Source organism: Eptesicus fuscus, chromosome 1 (genome assembly GCF_027574615.1).
Source record: "Eptesicus fuscus isolate TK198812 chromosome 1, DD_ASM_mEF_20220401, whole genome shotgun sequence".
In the NCBI taxonomy this organism is placed as follows: domain Eukaryota; kingdom Metazoa; phylum Chordata; class Mammalia; order Chiroptera; family Vespertilionidae; genus Eptesicus; species Eptesicus fuscus.
The window spans coordinates 1,868,607-1,894,433 of record NC_072473.1 but is presented as its reverse complement, the minus strand read 5'-3'; the positions used below and the strand labels follow the sequence as shown (position 1 = coordinate 1,894,433).

At 57.1% G+C, this 25,827-nt stretch overlaps 1 protein-coding gene across 1 annotated transcript in view; it reads right to left on the bottom strand.

Annotated features, from left to right (window-relative positions):
- Positions 1-2,294: 2,294 nt before the first annotated feature.
- Positions 2,295-25,827, bottom strand: part of STS (steroid sulfatase) — a 74,636-nt gene continuing 51,103 nt past the window's right edge. Inside the window, exons 7-10 of the mRNA XM_054720273.1 lie at positions 18,416-18,553; positions 18,154-18,313; positions 15,210-15,331; positions 2,295-2,690 (exon numbers count right to left, since the gene is read on the bottom strand). Coding sequence (XP_054576248.1) covers positions 2,314-2,690; positions 15,210-15,331; positions 18,154-18,313; positions 18,416-18,553 — 797 coding nt within the window. The 3' untranslated portion in view covers positions 2,295-2,313. The remainder of the gene's footprint in view (positions 2,691-15,209; positions 15,332-18,153; positions 18,314-18,415; positions 18,554-25,827) is intronic.

Here is a 25,827-nt window from a genome sequence, read left to right as displayed (position 1 = left end):
TGGGAGGGACCAGGGCTGCAGGGGAGGGCAGTTGGGAGGGACCAGGCCTGCAGGGGAGGGCAGTTGGGAGGGACCAGGCCTGCAGGGGACGGCAGTTGGGAGGGACCAGGCCTGCAGGGGAGGGCCACGCCCTTCGTCTCAGACCGACTTGCGTGGCGTGCGCAACAGGAAATAATCTCGCTTTCGGAGAACGAGAAGAACAGGTTCATTTGCGTGACGCTCATTCACGTGTGCCGTTAGTCAGTGTCTGCTGAGTTCACGTTCAAGGAAAAACATTAATTTTTATTAACAGGTTCTATCATTTTAGGTTCACGGTGACGCGTGTATGTCAGCCCTTTGCCTCCAGCACGTCTCTATCGATATAAACCTGCGTTTCTGTGAAAATGGAAGCTTCTGTTTGTTTGCGGCCCACGTCCACGTAAACCCTGTGTATCCGGCCCGTGTGAGCCTTTCAGTTTGACACGCCTGGAGCTGGAACTTGCGTGCAGCACACACGCCACACACGCGTGCCGAGCCGAGTCGCTTGGAGAAACGAGAGCACGGGACACGGTGTCCTTTGCGGCCAAGGGGGACTTTATTTTAACTCCACGTGAGTTACCATGACAGCAGGGTTTCAGGAACCGTCACGGGCATGCACGCGTGTTACACGGAACGCTCTTCCGACGCAGGCGAGACGTGTTCCGTGTTTCTGTTCCCCCTCCCCCCTGGACCCCCGCGTCAGGCGTCCCCGGGTCCACCTTCTTTCCGGATCCTTCATCGCCCCGGCTCCGCTCGTCACGCGGCAATACTGACCTTGTGATCAAATGCGTGTGTGTGTGTGTGTGTGTGTGTGTGTGTGTGTGTGTGACACCGGTGAAATGCTAGGAATAAAAGGGTTCAAAACAGCCCGGCCAGTGTGGCTCAGTGGTTGAGCGTCAACCTATGAACCAGGAGGTCCCGGGTTCGATTCCCGGTCAAGGGCACATGCCCTGGGTTGTGGGCTCCATCCCCCCAGTCGGGGGCATGCAGGAGGCAGCCAGTCCATGATTCTCTCTCATCATCGATGTTTCTCTCTCTCTCTCCCTCTCCCTTGCTCTCTGAAATCAATAATATATATATTTATTTAAAAATAAAATAAGGTAGAAAAAGGCGAAGGGGGAATACATGGGAGACGGAGGGAGACGTGACTTGGCGTGGTGAACACAGGACACAGTATACAGGTGACGGATGATCGATTCTACCCCCGAAATTCTACCCACACCATTTTATTGCCCAGGGTTCGCCCCAATACATTCGGTCATTTTTTTCTTTAAAAAAGAAAGCAAGCTCAGGTCCCTTTTGAGCAAAATAATTCCGTTTTCCGGCCGGAGGTTCCAAGCAGAATCTGAACGGCGGTGACACGGCCGGCCGCGTGTTGAACAGCCTGGACCGCGATGGCGAGGTACGGGGTGCTGAGGCCACGCTTCCCGAAAGCTCACCGCGTGACGCCCGCAACACGCATCCTTCGTTTTCTCCGAACGGCACACAGATCGGACCGTGTACCCTCCACCTACACACGCCACGCACGTTCGCATCATGCGTGTACACGCGTCGCCCTCCGGCACACGGTTCCACGCCACGTGTCCGAAAGCCCACGGCCGTCGAGGATCGGACACGTGGACGGGACACGATCATGGTGGAGGCGAATTCTCACGTGCGATCATGTCCGTCCGTGCACACGGGCGGTGCACGCTCCAGTATTTCCTTCAACCGCGTGGCGGGCGTGCAGCAGTTCCCGGAACGAGGGCCGCGCCTTCGGGGTAAGAACCTGCCGATGTCCGTGACGTTGGGACACCCACCAGGCTCCGAGCTTTCAATACCTCCTCCTCCTCCACCTCCTCCTCGGGGAGAGAGAGACACACCGTGCTGCCACGCATGCACGCGTGTGCAACCCTGCGTCGCGTGTCCTCGATAATACTGACCGCCGCTGCCTTCCCGTCGGGACTCGGGCACTTGACGGCGTCCACTCTCGGTCGAGCGGACGGACGGGCCTTCCTTCAGGGGCTACGACCGGCGGGACACGCTCCTGGTCACCCCCCTCGTGGGCGTGGACAGGAGTGCAGCGGCCTGGCTCACTCACGGGAGGCACGCGTCTAACATGTGTCCTGTGACGATGCCCTGTCAGCCTGGATGTCCCCCCCCCCCGCCCCCCGCACGGCATCACGACGGGGCCCTGGATGGTGCGGTCGGGGTCGGGGCTCAGCCAGAGAGTGCACCCTGGCCTGCGAGTCATGCAGCCCGAGCGACGCCTCGAGGAGGGAGGCGAGCAGGGTGTCCCCGGGGCCCCCCGCGCGGCTACGGGCCGTACCCCCAGTCCTGCTCCCCGTGGGGACACCGGCAGGACAGGCTGGGGGACGAGGCACAGCACATCTGCAGCCACGGCTTCCAGAGGATGTGGCCCACGGACAGCTGGCTGGGGGCGTGGCCCGTGGTGCGGGCGTGGCGCTCGGCCGCCTCCTGCATGGCCCCCAGGATCTCCCAGAAGCGGGGCTCGGCGCCCGGCGTCAGGGGGCGCCGCTCCCGCGGGTCCCGGGACACGTCGAAGAGCAGCGGGGGGTGGTGGCGGGTGACGAAGTGGCCGTGGCAGAAGCACACGTGCGTGGGGAAGCAGCCGTTGGCGCCCTCGGGCGCGAAGTTGGGCGTGAAGAGGAAGGCCTTCCACACGGAGGTGCCTGGGGGGGGACAAGGGCAGAAGGTGGGGTCACGGCGGGAAGGGTCGGGAGGGTCACGTACTGAACCCCACGGCCGTGCGCTGCAGGCGGGGAGCACACGGCATGCGGTCACGGGGGAAGCGTGTGGCGAGAAGAGGAAGCAGCATCGCCTACAAAGAGAGACCCAGCCGGACCGGCCCGCGTGGCTCAGGGGTTGAGCGTCGACCTATGACCCAGGAGGTCACGGGTTCGATTCCCGGCCAGGGCACACGCCCGGGTTGCGGGCTCGATCCCCAGTGTGGGTTAGCAGTTTAATACACAGGTGCATGCCTGCACGCGTGTACACACAGCTTGTACATGCACGTGTGAGCATACACACGGAGATACGCACATGTACACAGCTGCACACACGTGCACATATTTTATTTAAATATATTTTACTAATTTCTTACAGAGAAGAAGGGAGAGGGAAAGAGAGAGAAACATCGATGAGAGAGAAACATCCATCAGCCTCCTCCTGCACGCCCCCCACTGGGGATGTGCCCACAACCCAGGTACATGCCCTTGGCTGGGAATCGAACCCGGGACCCTCCAGTCCGCAGGCCGACGCTCTATCCACTGAGCCACACCGGTTTTGGCTACACGTGCACATATTTACACACATGCACACTGTGCACACACATGCTCACACGTACACACGTGCACACACATGTGCGGCCACACACAGCCATCGAGAACAACCTCAGACAGGCTGCACCTGACTGAGCATCTTCGCAGCCCGGAGAGCGCCCCCACGTATCCGGCCCCCACGGGCGGGAGTCTGGCGAACAGAGATGATCTTTGGGGTGAAGGGGACACCCCAACAGGAGACCATGGCCAGACGTGCGGAAGGCCACCCATCGACTGACGGTCCCTGAGCCGGAGCGGCCCCGTCTGGGTGTGTGTCAGGGATTCACGAACGGCTCGCACCTTCCCCGTCGGGGGGGTGCGGGGGGGGCGCGTACGGAGCCCGGAGCGGGGCGGTCCCACTGCTTTGCAAACGTGAGCTCTGGGGCCCACGGGACCCCCACACGCGAACATTTTAGACGGCGATGCCGCGATGGGGACGCCGTTCATTCCCCGTCCCTCCCACCGCGTTCTGATGCTCGGAGGAGCCGACTGCTCCCCCGACGTCCCCTGACAGAGTTCTCACAAGTGCTTTCTGGGTCTGAAAACGTGGCAGATAAAAACCAAAAAAAAAGCCAAGACCGGTGTGGCTCAGTGGCTAGAGCGTCGGCCTGCGGACTGAAGGGTCCCGGGTTCGATTCCGGTCAAGGGCATGGACCGTGGTGGCGGGCACATCCCCAGTGGGGGGCGTGCAGGAGGCGGCTGATGGATGTTTCTCTCTCATCGATGTTTCTGACTCTCTCTCCCTCTCCCTTCCTCTCTGTAAAAAAATCAGTAAAATATATATATTTTTAAAAAGCTTTAAAAATAGATAAATGAATGAATGAATTAAAACAATAACCACGGAGAACGAATGTGTGTGGGCCGACTGCCGCTCGGGACAGAAGGTGATGTCCTGCCTCACGTGCTCTTTACTGATTTTTTTAAAAAAATTGGTTTCAGCGAGGAAGGGAGAGGGAGAGAGAGAGAGAGAAACATCCGTGATGAGAGAGAATCATGGACCGGCTGCCTCCTGCACACGCCCCCACTGGGGATGGAGCCTGCAACCCGGGCCTGTGCCCTTGACCGGGAATCGAACCGTGACCGCCCGGCTCACAAGCTGACACACAACCGCGGAGCCACGCGGGCCGGGGTCCTCGCTATATAATAAAAGCCCCGGAAAATGAACCGGTGGAATGACCAGAATGACCAGAGACCAGGACACCGTGGCCCCTCGCCCAGGCTGGCCCCGCCCCCCAGGGAGCCATCAGGCTGGCAGGCAGGCAGAGTGGTTAGGGGCCATCAGGAAGGCAGGCAGGTGAGCGGTTAGGAGCCAGCGGTCCCAGATTGCGAGAGGGACGTCTGACTGCTGGCTTAGGCCCGATCCGCAGCGATCCCCGCAGGATCGGGCCTAAACCGGCAGTCGGACATCCCCCGAAAGGTCCTGGATTGCAAGAGGGTGCAGGCTGGGCTGAGGGGACCTCCCCGCCCCCGTGCATGAATTTCGTGCACCGGGCCTCTAATAATAATAATAATAAAAGGCTAATATGCAAATGGCCATCACGCCGTGACGCTTAACGACCGATCAGCAGGGACCTGAGGCTGTGTGGAGCCTGGCTGGGACCAGGGGGCCTCAGGGGTACCTCAGGCTGCACCCCCCCACCCAGCCCGGCTTTTTGGGAGTGGGGCTGGCGGGGTCTGGGTCTCGCCCAATGGCGGTGAGGCCGGCCGGGTCCGGGTCTCTTGCGATTTCGAAGCGCGTGCAGATGGGCGGGGACTTGACGCTGGGTCCCGCGGCGCGCCCCAGACGCTGACAGGAGGGAGATTTTCATATATATACTTTTTTACTAATTTTCTTTCATCTCTGACACTTCCATTACAGAGAAAGGGCAAATAGCAGTATTAAAATATTCCCTCTAATGAATTCCCTTTTAACGTGCACGAATTTCGTGCACCGGGCCACTGGTCCTATATAATAAAAGGCTAAGAGGCCCATCGTCCCCTCGGGAGTTCGACCGACCCCGAGTTCGACCGCTCGCTAGGATGTGCGCTGACCGCCAGGGGGTGACGCGGAAGGAAGGAAGGCCCCAGCCAGCAGCCGGGAGAAGGACGGCCCCGATTGGGCCGTGCTAGCCAGCCAGGCCTAGGCCACCTGCCCGTGCACGAATTTCGTGCACCGGGCCACTAGCCCTATCTAATCTAATAAAAGAATAATATGCAGATTGACGGTCACTCCAACACACAATCAGGCTAACAGGGGAGCAGTTAGGCATCGATCAGGCTGGCAGGGGAGTGGTTAGGGGGGTGATCAGGCTGGCAGGGGAGTGGTTAGGGGGTGATCAGGCTGGCAGGGGAGTGGTTAGGGGGTGATCAGGCTGGCAGGGGAGTGGTTAGGGGGTGATCAGGCAGGCAGGGGAGTGGTTAGGGGAGATCAGGCAGGCAGGGGAGTGGTTAGGGGAGTGATCAGGCTGGCAGGGGAGCGGTTAGGGGGTGATCAGGCTGGCAGGGGAGTGGTTAAGGGGGTGATCAGGCTGGCAGGGGAGTGGTTAGGGGGTGATCAGGCCGGCAGGGGAGTGGTTAGGGGGGTGATCAGGCTGGCAGGGGAGTGGTTAGGACGTGATCAGGCTGGCAGGGGAGTGGTTAGGGGGTGATCAGGCTGGCAGGCAGAAGTGGTTAGGGGGTGATCAGGCAGGCAGGGGAGCAGTTAGGCATCGATCAGGCCGGCAGGGGAGTGGTTAGGGGGTGATCAGGCTGGCAGGGGAGTGGTTAGGGGGTGATCAGGCTGGCAGGCAGAAGCGGTTAGGGGCAATCAGGAAGGCAGGCAGGCGAGCAGTTGGGAGCCAGCAGTCCTGGATGGTGAGAGGGATGTCCCAGATTGGAGAGGGTGCAGGCTGGCTGGGCTGAGGGACACACTCCCACCCTGTGCACGAATTTCGTGCACCGGGCCCCTGGTTTTCACATAAAACGGTAGCGTTTCGCCCCCTGGCAAGCATCACGCACCCGCCTAACTCGCTCTGACGATCTCTTGTGTCTGCAGCAACGCTGATTTCTCTAGCGACAGGTGTTTAGCAACCAACGGACTGACCCAAATACGGAACGATTCACAGGCTCAGCCACAAGCCGTGGTCACGGGAGCGTGCACCCCGTCCCCCGCAGCCTCTGACCTCACCCACGCGTGTGCCCGCGAACCTCGCCCCGTGGCGGGTCTTGTTTTTTGGGGGAAGATCCGGGTCACGCAGGGCAAGCGATGCGAGTATCTCACAGACGACCACAGGACGGACAGCTGCAGTCTGTGTCGCCGGTGAAGGCTGGGGGAGGCGGGACGTCACATCTGTGTCACGTTACACACGCTCGGCACACGTGTCTCACACGGATGCAGTGCGGCCGCCTCGTGGACACGCCCGGCTACAGGGACCATACCCGGGCATGGTGCCTGGCAGAGTCTCAGAAGACTGGGCAGCCCGGCTCAGCGTGGTGGAGCCTCGACCTAGGAACCAGGAGGTCACGGTTCGATTCCAGTCAAGGGCACATGCCCGGGTTGCAGGCTCCATCCCCAGTATGGGGTGTGCAGGAGGCAGCCGATCCATGATTCTCTCTCATCATGGATGTTTCTCTCTCTCCCTCTTTCTCTCCCTTCCTCTCTGAAATCAATAAATATATAAAATGATTTAAATGCCTTAGCCTGTTTGGCTCAGTGGATAGAGCGTCGGCCTGCTGACTGAAGGGTCCCGGGTTCGATTCCCAGTCAAGGGCACATGCCCAGGTTTTGGGCTCCATCCCCAGGAGGGGGCGTGCAGGAGGCAGCCGATCCATGATTCTCTCTCCTCATGGATATTTCTATCTCTCTCTCTCCATCTCTTTTCCTCTCTGAAATCAATCAATATATAAAATTATTTAAATGCCCTAGCCAGTTTTGCTCAGTGGATAGAGCATCGGCCCCCAGACTAAAGGGTCCCGGGTTCGATTCCAGTCAAGGGCACATGCCCGGGTTGCAGGCGCCATACCCAGTATGGGGTGTGCAGGAGGCAGCCGATCAGGGATTCTCTCTCATCATGGATGTTCCTGTCTCTCTCTCTCTCCTTCTCCCTTCCTCTCTGTAAACATAACCTCAGGTGAGGATTAAAAACGAAATAAATAGAAACAAAACAAAACAAACAAAAAAACCCCCACCCCACTCCGATGGTTTCCCTGTGGTTTATTTTCAGTCGCAACCTCAGCACACTCTCAGCGACGAGGAACGAAAGAAAAATCTGTCCTAGTTTTTTTTGTGTGTTTTTTTTTTTTCTCCCTTGAGAGCTGAATGCTTTTATAAAAAAAGAAAATAAAAATAAAAAGACCTCTGTTTCCGTCTGCCCTTAAATCTGTTGTCACTGCGGCACATCTTAAGATAGCTTTCGCCGTAACTGGTGTGGCTCAGTGGATAGAGCATCGGCCTGCAGACTGGAGGGTCCCGGGTTCGATTCCCGGTCAAGGGCATGGACCTTGGTTGTGGGCACATCCCCAGTGGGGGGCGTGCAGGAGGCAGCTGATGGATGTTTCTCTCTCATCGATGTTTCTAGCTCTCTCTCCCTCTCCCTTCCTCTCTGTAAAAAAATCAACAAAATATATTTAAGAAAAGAAAAAATAGCTTTCCCTCCACTGAGGATTCTTAGAGAAAATGATACCTCGATGGAAATGGCTCGAACACGTTAGCTCCTCAGGGGTCACTCCGATGCACACGCCCCCCTGGGTATGTGTGTTCGGCTGCTCGTCTTGACAGGAGAGATTTATGGGGGATGCTGGGAGGGCAGCGTGGATGTCCCCGGAAATCACACCAGCGTGACCCAACAAAGGACTTCACTTTTTATTTTATTTTAAGGGTTTAAAAAATATATATTTTTATTCATTTCAGACAGGAAAGGAGAGGGGGAGAGAGAGAGAGACAGAAACATCCACGATGAGAGAGAATCATGGATCGGCCGCCTCCTGCACGCCCCCTACTGGGGATGGAGCCCAAAACCCGGGCATGTGCCCTTGGCCGGGAATCGAACCCGGGACCCTTCAGTCCGCAGGCCGACGCTCTATCCACTGAGCCACACCGGCCGGGGCTGAACCCCATTTTGTAGAATAAATTCTGTTAGGTACCTAAGTGCTTTTTCTGGTGATTTTGTTTTTACGTGATTTTTTTTTTTTTTTTTAAATCACAAGAAAAAACGGTTCCCAACAGATCTGGATTGGAGAAGAGGCAGGATGTCGGCGGCCGCGTGGGTTCGGCATCGGAACGGCCGCGTCCCGTGGGAGTTCTGTCCGACCAGATGGTGCGGGGGCGCTGGCTGGTGTGGCTCAGTGGATAGAGCGCCGGCCTGAGGACTGAAGGGTCCCCCTGAGCGTGAGCGTGTGTTTCCTGGAAAGAGCCACCTCCTTCAAATCCTGCAACCGTTTCTGGACCGGAGTTTCTACCTGCCTTTCCAGGTAAACTTCATCCGTAAAAATCAAGCCGTCATCCTGCCAAATTTTTATTACTTTTTTATTTACTTATTAGAGGCCCGGTGCATAAAATTTGTGCATGGGGTGGGGAGGTGTCCCTCAGCCCGGCCTGCACCCTCTCCAATCCGGGACCCCTTGGGGGATATCCGACTGCTGGTTTAGACCCGATCCCCGGGATTGGGCCTAAACCGGCAGTCGGACATCCCTCTCACAATCCGGGACCACTGGCTCCTAACCGCTCACCTGCCTGCCTGCCTGATCGCCCCTAACCATCTCTGACTGCCTGCCTGATCACCCCTAACCACCTCTGCCTGCCTGCCTGATCACCCCTAACCACCTCTGCCTGCCTGCCTGATCGCCCCTCACTGCCACTGCCTGCCTGCCTTATTGCCCCTAACCCCTCTGCCTACCTGATCGCCCATAACTGCTCTCCCCTGCTGGCCTGATTGCCCCTAACTACTCTTCCCTGCCGGCCTGATTGCCCCTAACTCAGTGGTCGGCAAACTGTGGCTCGCGAGCCACATGCGGCTCTCTGGCCCCTGGAATGTGGCTCTTCCACAAAACACCACGGCCCGGGCGAGTCTGTTTGGAAGAAGTGGCGTTCGAAGAAGTTTAAGCTTAAAAAATGTGGCTCTCCAAAGAAATTTCCATCGTTGTCCTGTTGATGTTTGGCTCTGTGGACTCATGAGTTTGCCGACCACTGCCCTAACTGCTCTCCCCTGCTGGCCTGATTGCCCCCAACCGCCTCTGCCTCGGCCCCCGCCCCCGTGGCTTTTGTCCGGAAGGACGTCCGGAAGATGTCCGGTCTATCCGGTCTAATTGGCATGTTGCCCTTTTATGAGTATAGATTTAATTTTTTTTTTTTAAACTTGTCACTGAATTCATTGGGGTGACACGGGCAAATAAAAGGATAGAGGCTACAGGTGTCTGATGGTATAAAACATCATCGGGACATTGTATGGTGTGTTCATCACCCCAAGTCCAGCCTTCTCCCATCACCATTTATCCCCCGCTTACCCTCTCCGACCTCCCCCCACCTCTCTCCCCTCCGGTCATCACCATGTTGTTGTCTGTGTGGTTGAGTTTCATTTCCTAAATCCCTCCTCCCCCTGTTCCCCCCAGCCCCCCAACACCCCTGCCGTCTGACAGCTGCCAGTCTGTTCTCTGTGTCCGTGAGTCAGTTTCTCATTTTACAGCATCGATTCCTATTTCAAAGGTCAAAGCCAACCCTTTTTTTAACCCACACGGAACGGCCAGCGTCAGAACGGTGACCCTGTTATAACATCGGTTCCTTCTAACGTCCCCGTGCAATGATGTCTCCTCGGTGACCCAATCACACTGTCGTTGTAATCCTACCTAATAAGAGACAGACATGTACACGGACCGTACCTCCGCGACGCCCACAGCCAACCAGGAGTGGGCATGCAAATTAGTCAAGTCAAAATTCCCATTTTCATGCAAAAAAAAAAAAAGTAGTCCGTGCTACGGTCATGGTTTTGTGCCTTCAGTCCAAATGCCACGGGAATGACGGAATCATATCGTCACGAAATCACGGCATCAGACTTGCACGGGCAACTAAATTACAGAATTGCGAGAGGATCCAGTGCACGGAGAGATTTGTGCAAGAGGCCTTCCTTGCCTTGGCGTCCAGCACCCGTTTTCCTCCGGCACCCGGGACCCAGGCCTTTGCTCCGGCCAGAGTCTGCCGCCTTCGTCTTCGCAGGGGCACTCCGATCCTGTAGATCCCTTCGCCCCTCCGCCCTCCCTGTCATAGCCGGCGTCCTGCCACGCCCGGCCACTCCGCACCTGGAGCAGCTGGGCGGCTGCCATCTTTGGCCTCCTAATTTGCATACCCACTCCTGGTTGGCTGTGGGCGTCGCGGAGGTACGGTCGATTTACATGTCTGTCTATTATTAGGTACGACTGCAATAACAGTGTGATTAGGTTACGGAGGAGACATTGCACGTGGACGTTAAAGGGAACCGATGTTATAACAGGGTCTCAAGAGATTTCTAGCCATTCGTTTTCGGAAAATAACCATTTAGTACGTCTGCAATTGCAACACGTAGGCCTCCAGCTGGTATGGACCAACGGTAATTGGAACTTAGAAAGCTCAGCAGCCAATCCTGGCTCCCTGACCCCTGAAAGGCTAGCTGTGTCTGAGGCGAGGAGCGGAGCCCGGATTGGCTGTGTCTGCCCATTGCTGTGGTGTTAATACTCCCAGCGCGGCCCACTGCATGTCAGCAAAGGTGTACACTGAGGCGCCGGATCCACCACACCGTGGCACGTGGCCAAACCCTGATGCTAAATCCCTCTTACCTTTTCTAAGGAAGTATTTCTTAAGACATATTCTCATTGATTTCAGAGAGGAAGGGAGAGGGAGAAAGAGAGAGAGAGAGAAACATCCATGATGAGAGAGAATCATGGATCGGCTGCCTCCTGTACACCCCCAACTGGGGATGTGCCTGCAACCCAGGTACATGCCCTTGACTGGAATCGAACCCGGGACCCTTCAGTCCGCAGGCCGACGCTCTATCCACTGAGCCACACCAGTGAGGGCAAGAAAGTATGTTTGAAGACATATTTTCATTGATTTCAGAGAGGAAGGGAGAGGGAGAGAGAGAGAGAGAAACATCCACGAGGAGAGAGAATCATCGATCGGCTGCCTCCTGCACGCCCCCTACTGGGGATCGAGCCCACAACCTGGGCCTGTGTCCTGACTGGGAATTGAACCCGGGACCTTTGAGCGCATAGGACTATGCCCAACCAACTGAGCGATATTGGCTAGGGCTATTTGATAGCCTTCTTTTTTCTTTAAATATACACTGAGTGGCCCGATTATTATTATTATCTCTGCTCTCCCCTGCCGGCCTGATCACCCCTAACTACCCTCCCCTGCCAGCCTGATGGCCCCTAACTGCCTCTGCCTCGGCCCCACCACCATGGCTTTGTCCAGAAGGACGTCTGGGAGACATCCGGTCTAATTAGCATATTACCCTTTTATTGTTATAGATAAACTGGCAGTTGGACATCTCTCTCGCAATCCAGGATAGCTGGCTCCTAACCGCTCACCTGCCTGCCTTCCCTAACCACTCTGCTTGCCTGCCTGATCCCCCTAACTGCTCTCCCCTGCTGGCCTGATCGCCCCTCACTGCTCTCCCCTGCTGGCTTGATCGCCCTAACTGCCCTCCCCTGCTGGCCTGATCCCCTTAACTGCCCTCCCCTGCCAGCCTGATCACCCCTAACTGCTCTCCCCTGCCAGCCTGATCGCCCCTAACTGCTCTCCCCTGCCAGCCTGATCGCCCCTAACTGCCCTCCCCTGCTGGCCTGATCGCCCCTAACTGCTCTCCCCTGCCGGCCTGATCTCCCCTAACTGCTCTCCCCTGCCGGCCTGATACACGACTCCAGCATTGAGCCACCGTGACTTCGTGAATCCTCACGGAGGATACGTTTTCATTGATGTTTAGAGAGGGCGTGGAAGGGAGAGGGAGAGGGAGAGAGAGACAGAGAGAGAGAGAGAAGCATGGATGTGAGAGAGACACATCGATGGGTTGCCTCCCACATGTGCCCCGACCGGGGCCGGGGATCGAGCCTGCAACCGAGGCACGTGCCCTTGGCCGGAATCGAACCCGGGACCCTTCAGTCTGCAGGCGGACGCTCTATCCACTGAGCCACGCCGGCCAGGGCAGACGTGCTGTGATTTCTACTCTTTCGTGGCTGGTTGGAGGCGGGAGGTCCTAAGAAATTGCCTGTATGTCTATCCGAGGAGCAGATTTTTATCTCGGGAGCAGATTTTATCTCGGGAGCAGCTGCCAATCAGAACTGGGTCTTGTTTTTCACACTTGGTTCTATTTTTTGCCTCTTCCTGTCTGTTTCCTCGTTCCTCCCCCATGTCAGCTGTTTCTTCAGCCCCTGACCACGTAGGTTCCTTCCAGCTTCTGGGCCTGTGGCGTGGAGGTGGGGGGAGGGGGGGGAGGAATGGCTTTATTTAAACAGGATTTCGCCAAGTTCGGGACACCATGATCATACTTCTTGAAACGCCAGAGCGGCACGGAAACTTAGTTCTTTACATTTCTCACAGAACCGGGTGCCATACACGGACAGTCTTCCTTCAGTAGGTGGCTCCGCCCTAAATTTTCCCGTCCCGGCGTGGCTCAGGGGTGGAGCGTCAACCTATAAACCAGGAGGTCACGGTTCGATTTCTGGTCAGGGCCCAAGTTGCAGGCTCGATCCCCAGTAGGGGAGCGTGCAGGAGGCAGCTGATCCATGATTCTCTCTCGTCATTGACTAGAGGCCCGGTGCACGAAATTTGTGCACGGAGGGCGGGGGTGAGGGTCCCCCCTCAGCCCGGCCTGCACCCTCTCCAATCCGGGACCCCTCAGGGGATGTCCAACTACTGGTTTAGGCCAGATCCCTCTCGCAAACCGGGACAGCTGGCTCCAAACCGCTCCCCTGCCTGCCTGATCCCCCTAACTGCTCTCCCCCTGCCTGCCTGATCCCCCTAACTGCTCTCCCCTGCCAGCCTGATCCCCCTTATTGCTCCCCCCTGCCAGCCTGATCCCCCTAACTGCTCCCCCCTGCCAGCCTGATCCCCCTAACTGCCCTCTCCTGCCAGCCTGATCGCCCCTCACTGACTCTGCCCCACCACCACGGCTTTGTCCAGAAGGACGTTCGGAAGACATCCGGTCTAATTAGCATATTACCCTTTTATTAGTGTAGAGCAGTGATGGTGGACCTATGACACGCGTGTCAGCACTGACACGCGTAGCCATTTCTGATGACACGCGGCCGCATGCCGAGGATGAAACATTTGCTGCTCCTGAGGATGAAACATTTGCGACTAGAGTCTTGGAGTTAGTTTTTTTCCCCAAAGTGACACACGACCCGAGTTACGCTCAGTTTTCTGGCGAAGTCTGACACACCAAGCTCAAAAGGTTGCCCATCACTGGTATAGAGAAACCGGCAGTCGGACATCCCTCTCACAATCCAGGACTGCTGGCTCCTAACCGCTCACCTGCCTGCCTGCCCTAACCACTCTGCCTGCCTGCCTGATCGCCCCCTAACTGCTCTCCCCTGCTGGCCTGATCGCCCCTAACTTCTCTCCCCTGCTGGCCTGATCACCCCTAACTGCCCTCCCCTTCCGGCCTGATGGCCCCTAACTGCCTCTGCCTCAGCCCCATCACCGTGGCTTTGTCCGGAAGGACGTCTGAAAGAAGTCCGATCTAATTAGCATATTACCCTTTTATTAGCATAGATGCTTCTATCTCTCCTTCTCCCTTTCTCTCTGAAATCTATAAAAATATATGTTTTCTTAAATCCTTTAAAAAAATTAAGTGCTTTGTAGGGTCAAGCCGGTGTGATTTCTGTGGCTAACAGAACGGTTGCAATTTTCCACTTTCACCATAATGAAGAGGGAGCCCTTTCTATACATCTTTGGCCAACAGACCGGATAAGTAGGGGTGGGGAACAGGGAGGCGTTGGGAGCCCGCACGGGTCTCGCTCGGAGTCTGAGAAGCAGCCATCGCTTGGGAGGTGAGCAGACGTCCTGGGAGAGGGGTGCCTCCGGGGCCGAACCCCCAAAACCCAGGAGAGAAAAACGGGAGATTTCGTTGACCTCCGATGCGTGACCTCAAAGTCCAACCTGCACACCTGCCTCCAGCACACACCCCGGTCGCATCCACAGTTCCCGGATTTCCAGATTCCGAGGCGTCTCAGTCACACGGACAACACTCTGGTTCTAAGCGGAACGATACGAAGAAAACACACACACACACACACACGCACCAAACGCCACCTGAGACCTATCACGTGTCTTACGACCGCCACCTGGTCCCACTCGTACCTTCAGGCTGGTAAGGAAAAGGACACGACTCTTAAGACCGGCGTCGGAAAACCCAGATCCGACGGCACCGCCCGAGGAACGCGCAGTACGACAAACACGGCAACATCCACGCCTCAGAACGCGGTGTCCGGGACAAAACCCGCAGGGCCCGTGACCACATACAGACGGACGAGCCATGACACGCGCCCCCTCTGAGAAGGCCCGTGAGCGCGGGCGGAGGGCGCCGCGCTGTGGCCGGATGGACAAGCCACATCCAGGAAAGACCCGGAGGGAAATCCCTGCAGACGGAGAGGGGGCGACAAGCCCCAGTCGGCCATGCACGGAGCGAGCGGGGCGGCAGACACTCGGCTCGGAGCATCCGAGCGCCCTCTGCTGAGGCACGAGCCGCCACTGGTGTAGAGGTGGGCGAACGCCAAGGTCAACGACCTCCCCGCAGGGACAACCCTGGGACCAGAAGCAGGAAGAGCAGAGAGGAGACAGGGTTCCCCGCCCAGCCAAGCGCCCTGCACCCGAGCCATCCACCGACCGACCGCCGCAGAGCAAAGCCCTCTGCGAGCTGCACCCACGCCCGGGGAGCGGTCACTCACTGTTGGGCGGGTGCCAGCGCACGGCGTTGAGGTAGAAGTTGCAGTAGTGGAAGAGGAACTCGTGGTCGGAGCGCTGGGTCTCGCCTCGAAGGAGGGGCATCAGGTCCCGCCCGTCGATGATCCTGTGGGGTCCCCCAGGGGGGGCGTGAGGGTGGGAGTGGCCGTCGCCTCCTTGGACCAAACGGCTCCCCAGCCCCCCGCCACCCCGCCTCCCGTACAGAGAGCAGCGTCGTCGTAACGAAGTCACCGACACGAAATACCCTCCCCGACTCTGCTGGGTACCATATGCAATGCAGTGAGGTCAGCGTTTTTTTAAAAAAATATAAATATTTGATTGATGTTTTTACAGAGAGGAAGGGAGAGGGAGAGAGAGTCAGAAACATCGATGAGAGAGAAACATCCATCAGCCGCCTCCTGCACGCCCCCCACCTGGGGATGTGCCCGCAACCAAGGTACCTGCCCTTGACCGGAATCGAACCCGGGACCCTTCAGTCCGCAGGCCGACGCTCTGTCCACTGGGCCACACCGGTCGGGGCTCTGCATTTTTTTAATCCTCCCAACAGCATCGCAACTTGAGGCTGTTATCATTCCATACCCGGCCGGCCTGGCTCAGTGGTTGAGCGTTGACCTAGGAACCAGGAGGTCCCGGTTCGATTCCCGGTCAAGGGCACATGCCCGGGTTGCGGGCTCCATCCCCAGTGTGGGGTGTGCAGGCAGTCGGACATCCCTCTCACGATCCAGGACTGCTGGCTCCCAACTGCTCGCCTGCCTGCCTTCCTGATTGCCCCTAACCGCTTCTGCCTGCCAGCCTGATCATCCCCTAACCACTCCCCTGCCAGCCTGATTGATGCCTAACTGCTCCCCTGCCAGCCTGATTTTGCCCCTAACTGCCCTCCCCTGCAGGCCTGGTCACCCCTAACTGCTCTCCCCTGCAGGCCTGGTCCCTCCCACTGCCCTCCCCTGCAGGCCTGGTCGCCCACCACTGTCCTCCCCTGCAGGCCTGGTCACCCCTAACTGTCCTCCCCTGCAGGCCTGGTCCCTCCCAGCTGCCCTCCCCTGCAGGCCTGGTCGCCCCCAACTGCCCTCCCCTGCAGGCCTGGTCCCTCCCAGCTGCCCTCCCCAGCCAGCCTGGTCGCCCCTAACTGCCCTCCCCTGCAGGCCTGGTCCCTCCCAACTGCCCTCCCCTGCAGGCCTGGTCCCTCCCAACTACCCTCCCCTGCAGGCCTGGTCGCCCCCAACTGCCCTCCCCTGCAGGCCTGGTCCCTCCCAACTACCCTCCCCTGCAGGCCTGGTCGCCCCTAACTGCCCTCCCCTACAGGTCTGGTCCCTCCCAACTGCCCTCCCCTGCAGGCCTGGTTCCCCCCCTAACAGCCCTCCCCTGCAGGCCTGGTCCCTCCCAACTACCCTCCCCTGCAGGCCTGGTCGCCCCTAACTGCCCTCCCCTGCAGGCCTGGTCCCTCCCAACTGCCCTCCCCTGCAGGCCTGGGTCCCCCCAACTGCCCTCCCCTGCAGGCCTGGTCCCTCCCAACTGCCCTCCCCTGCAGGTCTGGTCCCTCCCAACTGCCCTCCCCTGCAAGCCTGGTCCCTCCCAACTATCCTCCCCTGCAGGCCTGGTTGCCCCTAACTACCCTCCCCTGCAGGCCTGGTCCCCCCCTAACTGCCCTCCCCTGCAGACCTGGGTGCCCCCAACTGTCCTTCCCTGCAGGCCTGGTCCCTCCCAACTTCCCTCCCCTCCTGGCCTGGTCCCCAGCAACTGCCCTCCCCTGCAGGCCTGATTGCCCCCAACTGCCCTCCCTTGCAGGCCTAGTCCCCCCCAACTGCCCTCCCCTGCAGGCCTGGTCCCTCCCAACTGCCCTCCCCTGCTGGCCATCTTGTGGTGGCCATCTTTGACCACATGGGGGCAGCCATCTTTGACCACATGGGGGCAGCCATCTTGTGTGTTGGGGCGATGGTCAATTTGCATATTACTCTTTTATTAGATAGGCTGTATATTGAGACTTATTCCAAGGGTAAGAAAGAGGGCCAATGAGGAGACAAGATCGGGAGAGACATTTTTGGCGTCAGAGAAAGCTGTTGATGAGTAACCGCTGCCCCGCATCACGGGAAGACTGACAACCTCGTGGCTGAGACACTCGAACCCCGGAGGCACCCTGCTCTTTGCAACCCCCAGCCCCTACTGCCTGTAATCTGACCCCGGGGGTGCCCGGAGGCACCCACACTCTGCAAAACCCCCCACCCCCAGCCCCCATGACTTGTAACCTGTAATTAGTGAGTATCCCGCGCCCACTTCCCCAGACCCGTAATCCCTACTTCCCCACATAATCCTTCTCCTTCTACCCCATACACGCAGCGGGCTTATGGGGGGCGCAGAGCAGAAGTTTGTGGGTGACCTGCTGCTCTCCCAGCTGCCAGGAGGATCGGAATACACGCTCCTTTAGGATTCAACCCCGTCTCTGCTGAATTGCCTCAGGCGGCCCTGCCCAGACCCCTCGGTTGTCCGGTGACAGAACCATGACCTCCTGGTTCCTAGGTCGACGCTCAACCACTGAGCCAGGCCAGCCAGGTACGGAATGACAGCAGCCTCAACTTGTGATGCAGTTGGGAAGGATTAAAAAAAAAATGCAGAGCCCCGACCGGTGTGGCTCAGTGGGTAGAGCGTCGGCCTGCGGACGGAAGGGTCCCGGGTTCGATTCCTGGTCAAGGGCACGGACCTTGGTTGCGGGCACATCCCCAGGTGGGGGGCGTGCAGGAGGCAGCCCAGACCCGGACCGGACACCTCGGTTACCCGGTGACATCACCGGGGGGCGGAGAACGCGTCCCGCTGGAGCTAACACGCAACACGCCCGGCGAACCGGAACCCCCCCCGGCCCGGGACGTGCGAGCGAGAGCACGCCACGCCACGCCACGCCACGCCACGCCACGCCACGCGTCTCGGGTCACGTACCTGTCCTCGGGCAGCGGGGCCCCGGCCAGCTTGACCACGGTGGGGAAGATGTCCATGTTGCTGGTGGGCTCGGAGATCTCCAGCCCGGCCCCGAGCACGCCCGGCCACCGCAGCAGCCCCGGCACGCGGATCCCTCCTTCCCAGTTGTTGCCTTTGCCGCCTGAAACGCCAAAGTGGGGGGGGGGACGGGCAACAGGTGAGTCTCCCGAGGCCGGCCCGCCGGGTGGGGGAGCCGGGGGGCCACGGCGGGTCCCGCTCTGACCTTTGAAGATGCCGTTGCTCCCCCCGTGACGTTCGCCGTTGGGGGTGACCTCCTCGACGTGGGCGCCCTGGTCGGAGGTGAAGTAGACGAGGGTGCGGTTGGCCAGCTGCAGCTCCTCTAGGACATTCAGGATCTGCCCTGCAGGGGAGAGAGAGAGAGACCACGGTCAAGTGCGGAAAATCCCCACGCGTTCCAAGGGAGAAATCTCCACGCTTGCTAAGTGTCCGGTCGACCAGTCGGCCGGTCCAACCAATCAGAGCGTAACATGCTAATGACAGGCAAAGGCTGCTCAACCCCTCGCTATGACGTGCACTGACCACCAGGGGTCAGACAGCCGACTGGTCGACCTGTTGCTATAAGATGCACTGACCTGTTGCTATAAGATGCACTGACCACCAGGGGTCAGACAGCCGACTGGTCGACCTGTTGCTATAAGATGCACTGACCACCAGGGGGCAGACAGTCGACTGGTTGACCTGTTGCTATAAGATGCACTGACCACCAGGGGTCAGACAGCCGACTGGTCGACCAGTTGCTATAAGATGCACTGACCACCAGGGGTCAGACAGTCAACTGGTCGACCTGTTGCTATAAGATGCACTGACCTGTTGCTATAAGATGCACTGACCACCAGGGCTCAGACAATCGACTGGTCGACCTGTTGCTATAAGATGCACTGACCACCAGGGGTCAGACAGCCGACTGGTCGACCAGTTGCTATAAGATGCACTGACCACCAGGGGTCAGACAGCCGACTGGTCGACCTGTTGCTATAAGATGCACTGACCTGTTGCTATAAGATGCACTGACCACCAGGGCTCAGACAATCGACTGGTCGACCTGTTGCTATAAGATGCACTGACCACCAGGGGTCAGACAGCCGACTGGTCGACCAGTTGCTATAAGATGCACTGACCACCAGGGGTCAGACAGCCGACTGGTCGACCAGTTGCTATAAGATGCACTGACCACCAGGGGTCAGACAGCCGACTGGTCGACCTGTTGCTATAAGATGCACTGACCACCAGGGGTCAGACAGCCGACTGGTCGACCTGTTGCTATGACGTGCACTGACCACCAGGGGTCAGACAGCCGACTGGTCGACCTGTTGCTATAAGATGCACTGACCACCAGGGGTCAGACAGCCGACTGGTCGACCTGTTGCTATAAGATGCACTGACCACCAGGGGTCAGACAGCCGACTGGTCGACCTGTTGCTCTAAGATGCACTGACCACCAGGGGTCAGACAGCCGACTGGTCGACCTGTTGCTATGACGTGCACTGACCACCAGGGGTCAGACAGCCGACTGGTCGACCTGTTGCTATAAGATGCACTGACCACCAGGGGTCAGACAGCCGACTGGTCGACCTGTTGCTATAAGATGCACTGACCACCAGGGGTCAGACAGCCGACTGGTCGACCTGTTGCTATGACGTGCACTGACCACCAGGGGTCAGACAGCCGACTGGTCGACCTGTTGCTATAAGATGCACTGACCACCAGGGGTCAGACAGCCGACTGGTCGACCTGTTGCTATAAGATGCACTGACCACCAGCGGTCAGACAGCCGACTGGTCGACCTGTTGCTATAAGATGCACTGACCACCAGCGGTCAGACAGCCGACTGGTCGACCTGTTGCTATAAGATGCACTGACCACCAGGGGTCAGACAGCCGACTGGTCGACCTGTTGCTATAAGATGCACTGACCACCAGGGGTCAGACAGCCGACTGGTCGACCTGTTGCTATAAGATGCACTGACCACCAGGGGGCAGACAGCCGACTGGTCGACCTGTTGCTATAAGATGCACTGACCACCAGGGGGCAGACAGCCGACTGGTCGACCTGTTGCTATAAGATGCACTGACCACCAGCGGTCAGACAGCCGACTGGTCGACCTGTTGCTATAAGATGCACTGACCACCAGCGGTCAGACAGCCGACTGGTCGACCTGTTGCTATAAGATGCACTGACCACCAGCGGTCAGACAGCCGACTGGTCGACCTGTTGCTATAAGATGCACTGACCACCAGGGGGCAGACAGCCGACTGGTCGACCTGTTGCTATAAGATGCACTGACTACCAGGGGGCAGACAGCCGACTGGTCGACCTGTTGCTATAAGATGCACTGACCACCAGGGGGCAGACAGCCGACTGGTCGACCAGTTGCTATGACGTGCACTGACCACCAGGGGGGCAGACGCTCCGACTGGTAGGCTGATCGGGACTGAGCGAGATGGGCCGGACACGCCCTGGAGCCCTCCCGCGGTCCCTCCCCGGCTGGCCAACCTCTCGCGTCCCTCCCCGGCCCCGATCGTGCACCGGTGGGGTCCCTCGGCCTGGCCTGCGCCCTCTCGCCATCCGGGACCCCTCGGGGGATGTCGGAGAGGCGGTTTCGGCCCGATCCCCGCAGGCCAGGCCGAGGGACCCCACCGGTGCATGAATTCGTGCACCGGGCCCCTGGTTCATAAATCAGGCGTCCTCAAACTACGGCCCGCGGGCCACAGGCAGGTGTTTTTTGCCGTTTTGTGTTTTTACTTCAAAAATAAGATGTGTGCCGTGTGCATAGGAATTTGTTCATAGTTTTTTTTTTAAACTACAGTCCGGCCCTCCCACGGTCTGAGGGACAGTGACCTGGCCCCCCGTTTAAAAAGTCTGAGGACCCCCTGTCATAAATAATGAAACGAGAATACGCTATTTCACGTACTGACCGCTGTATTCCTACATTCTCCCGCCCGGTATGCAGGTCTAACGTATTCCTCTCCGACACAATGTGCACAGAACTCCCCCCGGGGAATGCACGCTCCTAAATTACTCTCAGCTTCACACGCGGCACGTCCCGGGTCCGAGGATATTATTTTTCTGAGGAAGGATCCCCGGGGAGGCGGCCACCAATTTATAGAGGCCGATGGTTCCGAATGACCCGTGTGCGTGCCGCGGGGCCGCTGATAAGCGACGTGTCTTCCTTCCAAAACCTCTCATCTCGCTCCCCGAGTGAGACCAACTCGCTGGAAAATGAGCCGTTTGGAGAGCAATTTGTCACCGAACGGCAGACAGGCCCACGCAGGCCAGCTCGTCCGTCCGGCAGATGAGTGCGCGTCCCGGCCGCCCTGGGGTGACCCTGACAGAGGACACGTGGGGATGGGACAACCTGCCTCCTCGCTGTGGATGGGGGGGGGCTCGTAGGGGAAGATTAAATCCTGGAGAGAGCCCTGGCCGGTGTGGCTCAGTGGATAGAGCGTCGGCCTGCAGACCAAAGGATCCTGGGTTCGATTCCGGTCAAGGGCACGTACCTGGGTTGCAGGCTCCTCCCCTGGCCCCAGCCCTGGTCGGGGCACGTGCAGGAGGCAAGCCGTCGATGTGTTTCTCTCACATCGATGTTTCTCTCTGTCTCTCCCTCTCTCTAAAAATCAATGGAAAACTATCCTCGAGGGAGGACGAAAAAAACACAAAAACTAATGAATCCTAGCGAGTGTGAGTTCCTTCACCCCAGGGGGGTCTCTCCACACACAAGTGCTCAGCCATTGTTGACCGTATTTTTCCGTGTAGAAGACCCGCCCAAAATCTACACAACGGAATACTACGCAGCTGTGAAAAAGAAGGGATTCTTCCCATTTGCAGCAGCATGGATGGACCTGGAGAGCGTTATGCTGAGTGAAATACGACGATCTCTGAACGCATAATAATCTGGCCACTCAGTGTGTGTGTGTGTGTGTGTGTGTGTGTGTGTGTGTGTGTTAGAGGCCCGGTGCATGAATTCGTGCATGGGTGGGGTCCGGCCAGACCGGCCAATGGGCGGTCGGCCGGCCTGCCTGCTGGTCGAACTCTGGGTCGAGGGGACCATTTGCATATGAGCCTTTTATTCTACAGGGTAGACACGGAGGGGCCTGATGATTATGCGTTCAGAGATCATCATCATCTGGCCACTCAGTGTAAGCCAGTCAGTGAAAGAAAAATACCCCATGACCTCACCCATTTAAGGATAATGAAGAACATGATAACCTGATGAACGAAAAGATAGATACGGAGGCAGAGAAGCGTCAAACAGACTGTCGAATTACAGCGGGAAGGATGGGGAGGGTTGCGGGGGCAGGGGGGGCGCAGTAAGAGATCAATCGAAGGACTTGTATGCGTGCATATAAGCACAACCCATGGATGCAAGACACTGGGGGCGGGGTGAGGGCACGTGCCGGGGGGTAGGGGAGGCCGGGGGAAGGTCAATGGGGGGAAAAAGGGAGACATATGTACTATTATGTGTAATACTTTAGACAATAAAATAAAATTTATAAAAAAGACCCGCCCATGTATAAGACGCTCCCCCCCACCCCCCACTTTTCCAACCCAAAATGAAGACATCGATATTGTAAACATTCTGCTGGTTTTCTCTGAAGACCTTTTTTTTTGTAGGCATCTCCAGGATCTGTTCTTCCTTCTCTTCTCCACTGATCGTACGCTCCGATCGAGACTGAGGGAGACGGGCCGGACACGCCCTGGAGCCCTCCCGCGGTCCCTCCCCGGCTGGCCAACCTCCCGCGTCCCTCCCCGGCCCCGATCGTGCACCGGTGGGGTCCCTCGGCCTGGCCTGCGCCCTCTTGCCATCCGGGACCCCTCGGGGGATGTCGGGGAGAGCTGGTTTCAGCTCGATCCCGCAGTCCAGGCCGAGGGACCCCACTGGTGCATGAATTCGTGCACCGGGCCTCTAGTCTATATATATAAAAGCCTAAGCAATAGGTTGACCAGTAGCTATGACGTGCACTGACCACCAGGGGGCAGACGCTCAACGCAGAAGCTGGCCCCTCATGGTCAGTGCGCTCCCACAGCCAACATCCCGTGGGCGGCCAACCTCCCGTGGTCCCTCCCCCAGACCTGCCGTGGTTCCTCTCCCCCTTCCCCCCCGCCCCCCCAACCAGCAGGCCCTGATAGGCCCCGATCGCCGGCCAGGCCGAGGGACCCCACCTGTGCACGAATTCGTGCACCAGGCCTCTAGTGGTTCCCTAAGTGGCCAGGACAGACCGAAGGCTTTCATGGTCGAGCGACTGTTGGTCTCTCGCCATGTAATTATTACCGAGGTGGTGGCTGCCGCTAGGGTGCTGTGGCTATTATTCCTGGTATCCGAATGCAACCGCCTCTCTTATTCATCCCGCCTGAATGAACGGGGCCACGGATGCCTTGGAAATTCACGATGTCGCCCTCTTTATGGGAAGCATTCATAAAACGGTGTGAGAAACCTCTTCCTTCTACTGTGAGTTGTAAAATTCGAGGTAAAAATCATGCCTGCCCCGGGCACCTCCGGGCAGGGCTTGGTGAAAAACGGTAACATGACTACAGCGTGTGCGAAACCCGGAGCGGGCGTGATTTACGAGCGGAATGACGACGGAGAACCACGACGGACATTCCACACGATGAATTTCCAAATTAACATCACGGCCCAAAGTCTACATCACCTGGCCTGCCTCGGCCCTGCCCCGGGCCCTCGCCCAACCCTGTCTCTCTCCTCCAGGCTCAGGGGGCAAAAAAAACCTTTCTCCAGAAAATGGACTATTTGGTCCCAAACACAGAATTACCAGAAAGTCACATAAAAAAAGAAAAACGCAGAGAAAGAAAAACACCCACAATGCATGTTTCCTTCATCGCCGCTGCCCTGCTATTGAATTTTGCGGTACCCTGGGGTATGTTACGGTTTACAGATGTGTACGCCTGAAAGAAACATACACAAGACAGAACAGGCTCAGGGAGGAAAAGTAAACGAATTTCCGAAGATACGGATTAATCCGCAAGAATAAGGCATTTACAATTAGTGCAGGTGAGCCCGGATGGTGTGGCTCAGGGGTTGAGCATCGACCTACGAACCAGAAGGTCACAGTTTGATTCCTGGTCAAGGGCACACACCCGGGTTGCGGGCTGGATCCCCAGTAGGGGGCGTGCAGGAGGCAGCCGGTCCATGGTTCTCTCTCATCAGGGATGTTTCTGTCTCTCTCTCCCTTCCTCTCTGAAATCAATGAAAAAATATATTTTTTAAAAAAGAAGTAATCGGTGCTTAAGGACAAAGGCAATGATGGCAACAAGGGACGCACAGATAGAAGCTAGTTTAACTGTCCCTCCTCTTGGTTGGGTGACAGTCCACGGTCCTATGCTATCTCCAGGGCTCTGGGCAAGTCCATTTACTTGGCAAACTTTACTTCCCTGTAAAGTGGGCCGCTTCATCTTAACCATCATCACTTCCTTCCCCCTCCTATCATCATCTTTACTGATTCCATCATCCTCATTTTCTCACCATCACCATCATCATCGCCATTGTCTTTGTCACCAACATCACCACCATCATCACCACCATCTTCATCATCACCATCATCACTGTCATCATCACCATCACCATCATCACTATCATTATCACCATCCCTATCACCATCATCATCACCATCACCACCATCACCATCTTCACCATCTTCATCGCCATCACCATTGTCTTTATCACCAACACTACCATCATCATCACCACCATCACCATCACTACTACCATCTTCATCACCATCATTATCACCGTCACCATCATCATCATCACCATCACCATCATCACCATCATCATCACCATCATCACTATCATCATCACCATCATCATCATCATTATCACCAACATCACCACCATCTTCATCATCACCATCACCATCATCACTGTCATCATCACCATCATCATCACTATCATTATCACCATCCCTATCACCATCATCATCACCATCATCATCACCATCACCACCATCACCATCTTCACCATCTTCATCACCATCACCATTGTCTTTATCACCAACACTACCATCATCATCACCACCATCACCATCTTTATCACCATCACTACCACCATCTTCATCACCATCATTATCATCACCATCATCATCATCACCATCACCATCATCACTGTCATCATTACCATCATTGTCACTATCATTATCACCATCCCCATCATCACCATCACCATCATCACCATCTTCTTCATCATCACCATCATCATCACCATTGTCTTTTTCACCAACACTACCATCATTATCACCACCATCACGATCTTTATCACCATAACTACCATCATCATCAACACCATCTTCATCACCATCACCATCATTATCACCATTTTCTTTATCACCATCACCATCACCATCATCATCATCACCATCTTTATCACCATCATCACCATCATCATCATCTTCACCATCACCATCATCCACACCATCATCACTATCACCATCACCATCATCATCACCATCATCATCACCATCATCACCATCACCACTATCACCATCACCATCACCATCACCATCACCATCACCATCATCCACACCATCATCATCATCACTATCACCATCATCCTCACTATCATTATCACTGTCCCCATCACCATCTTTATCACCATCACTACCA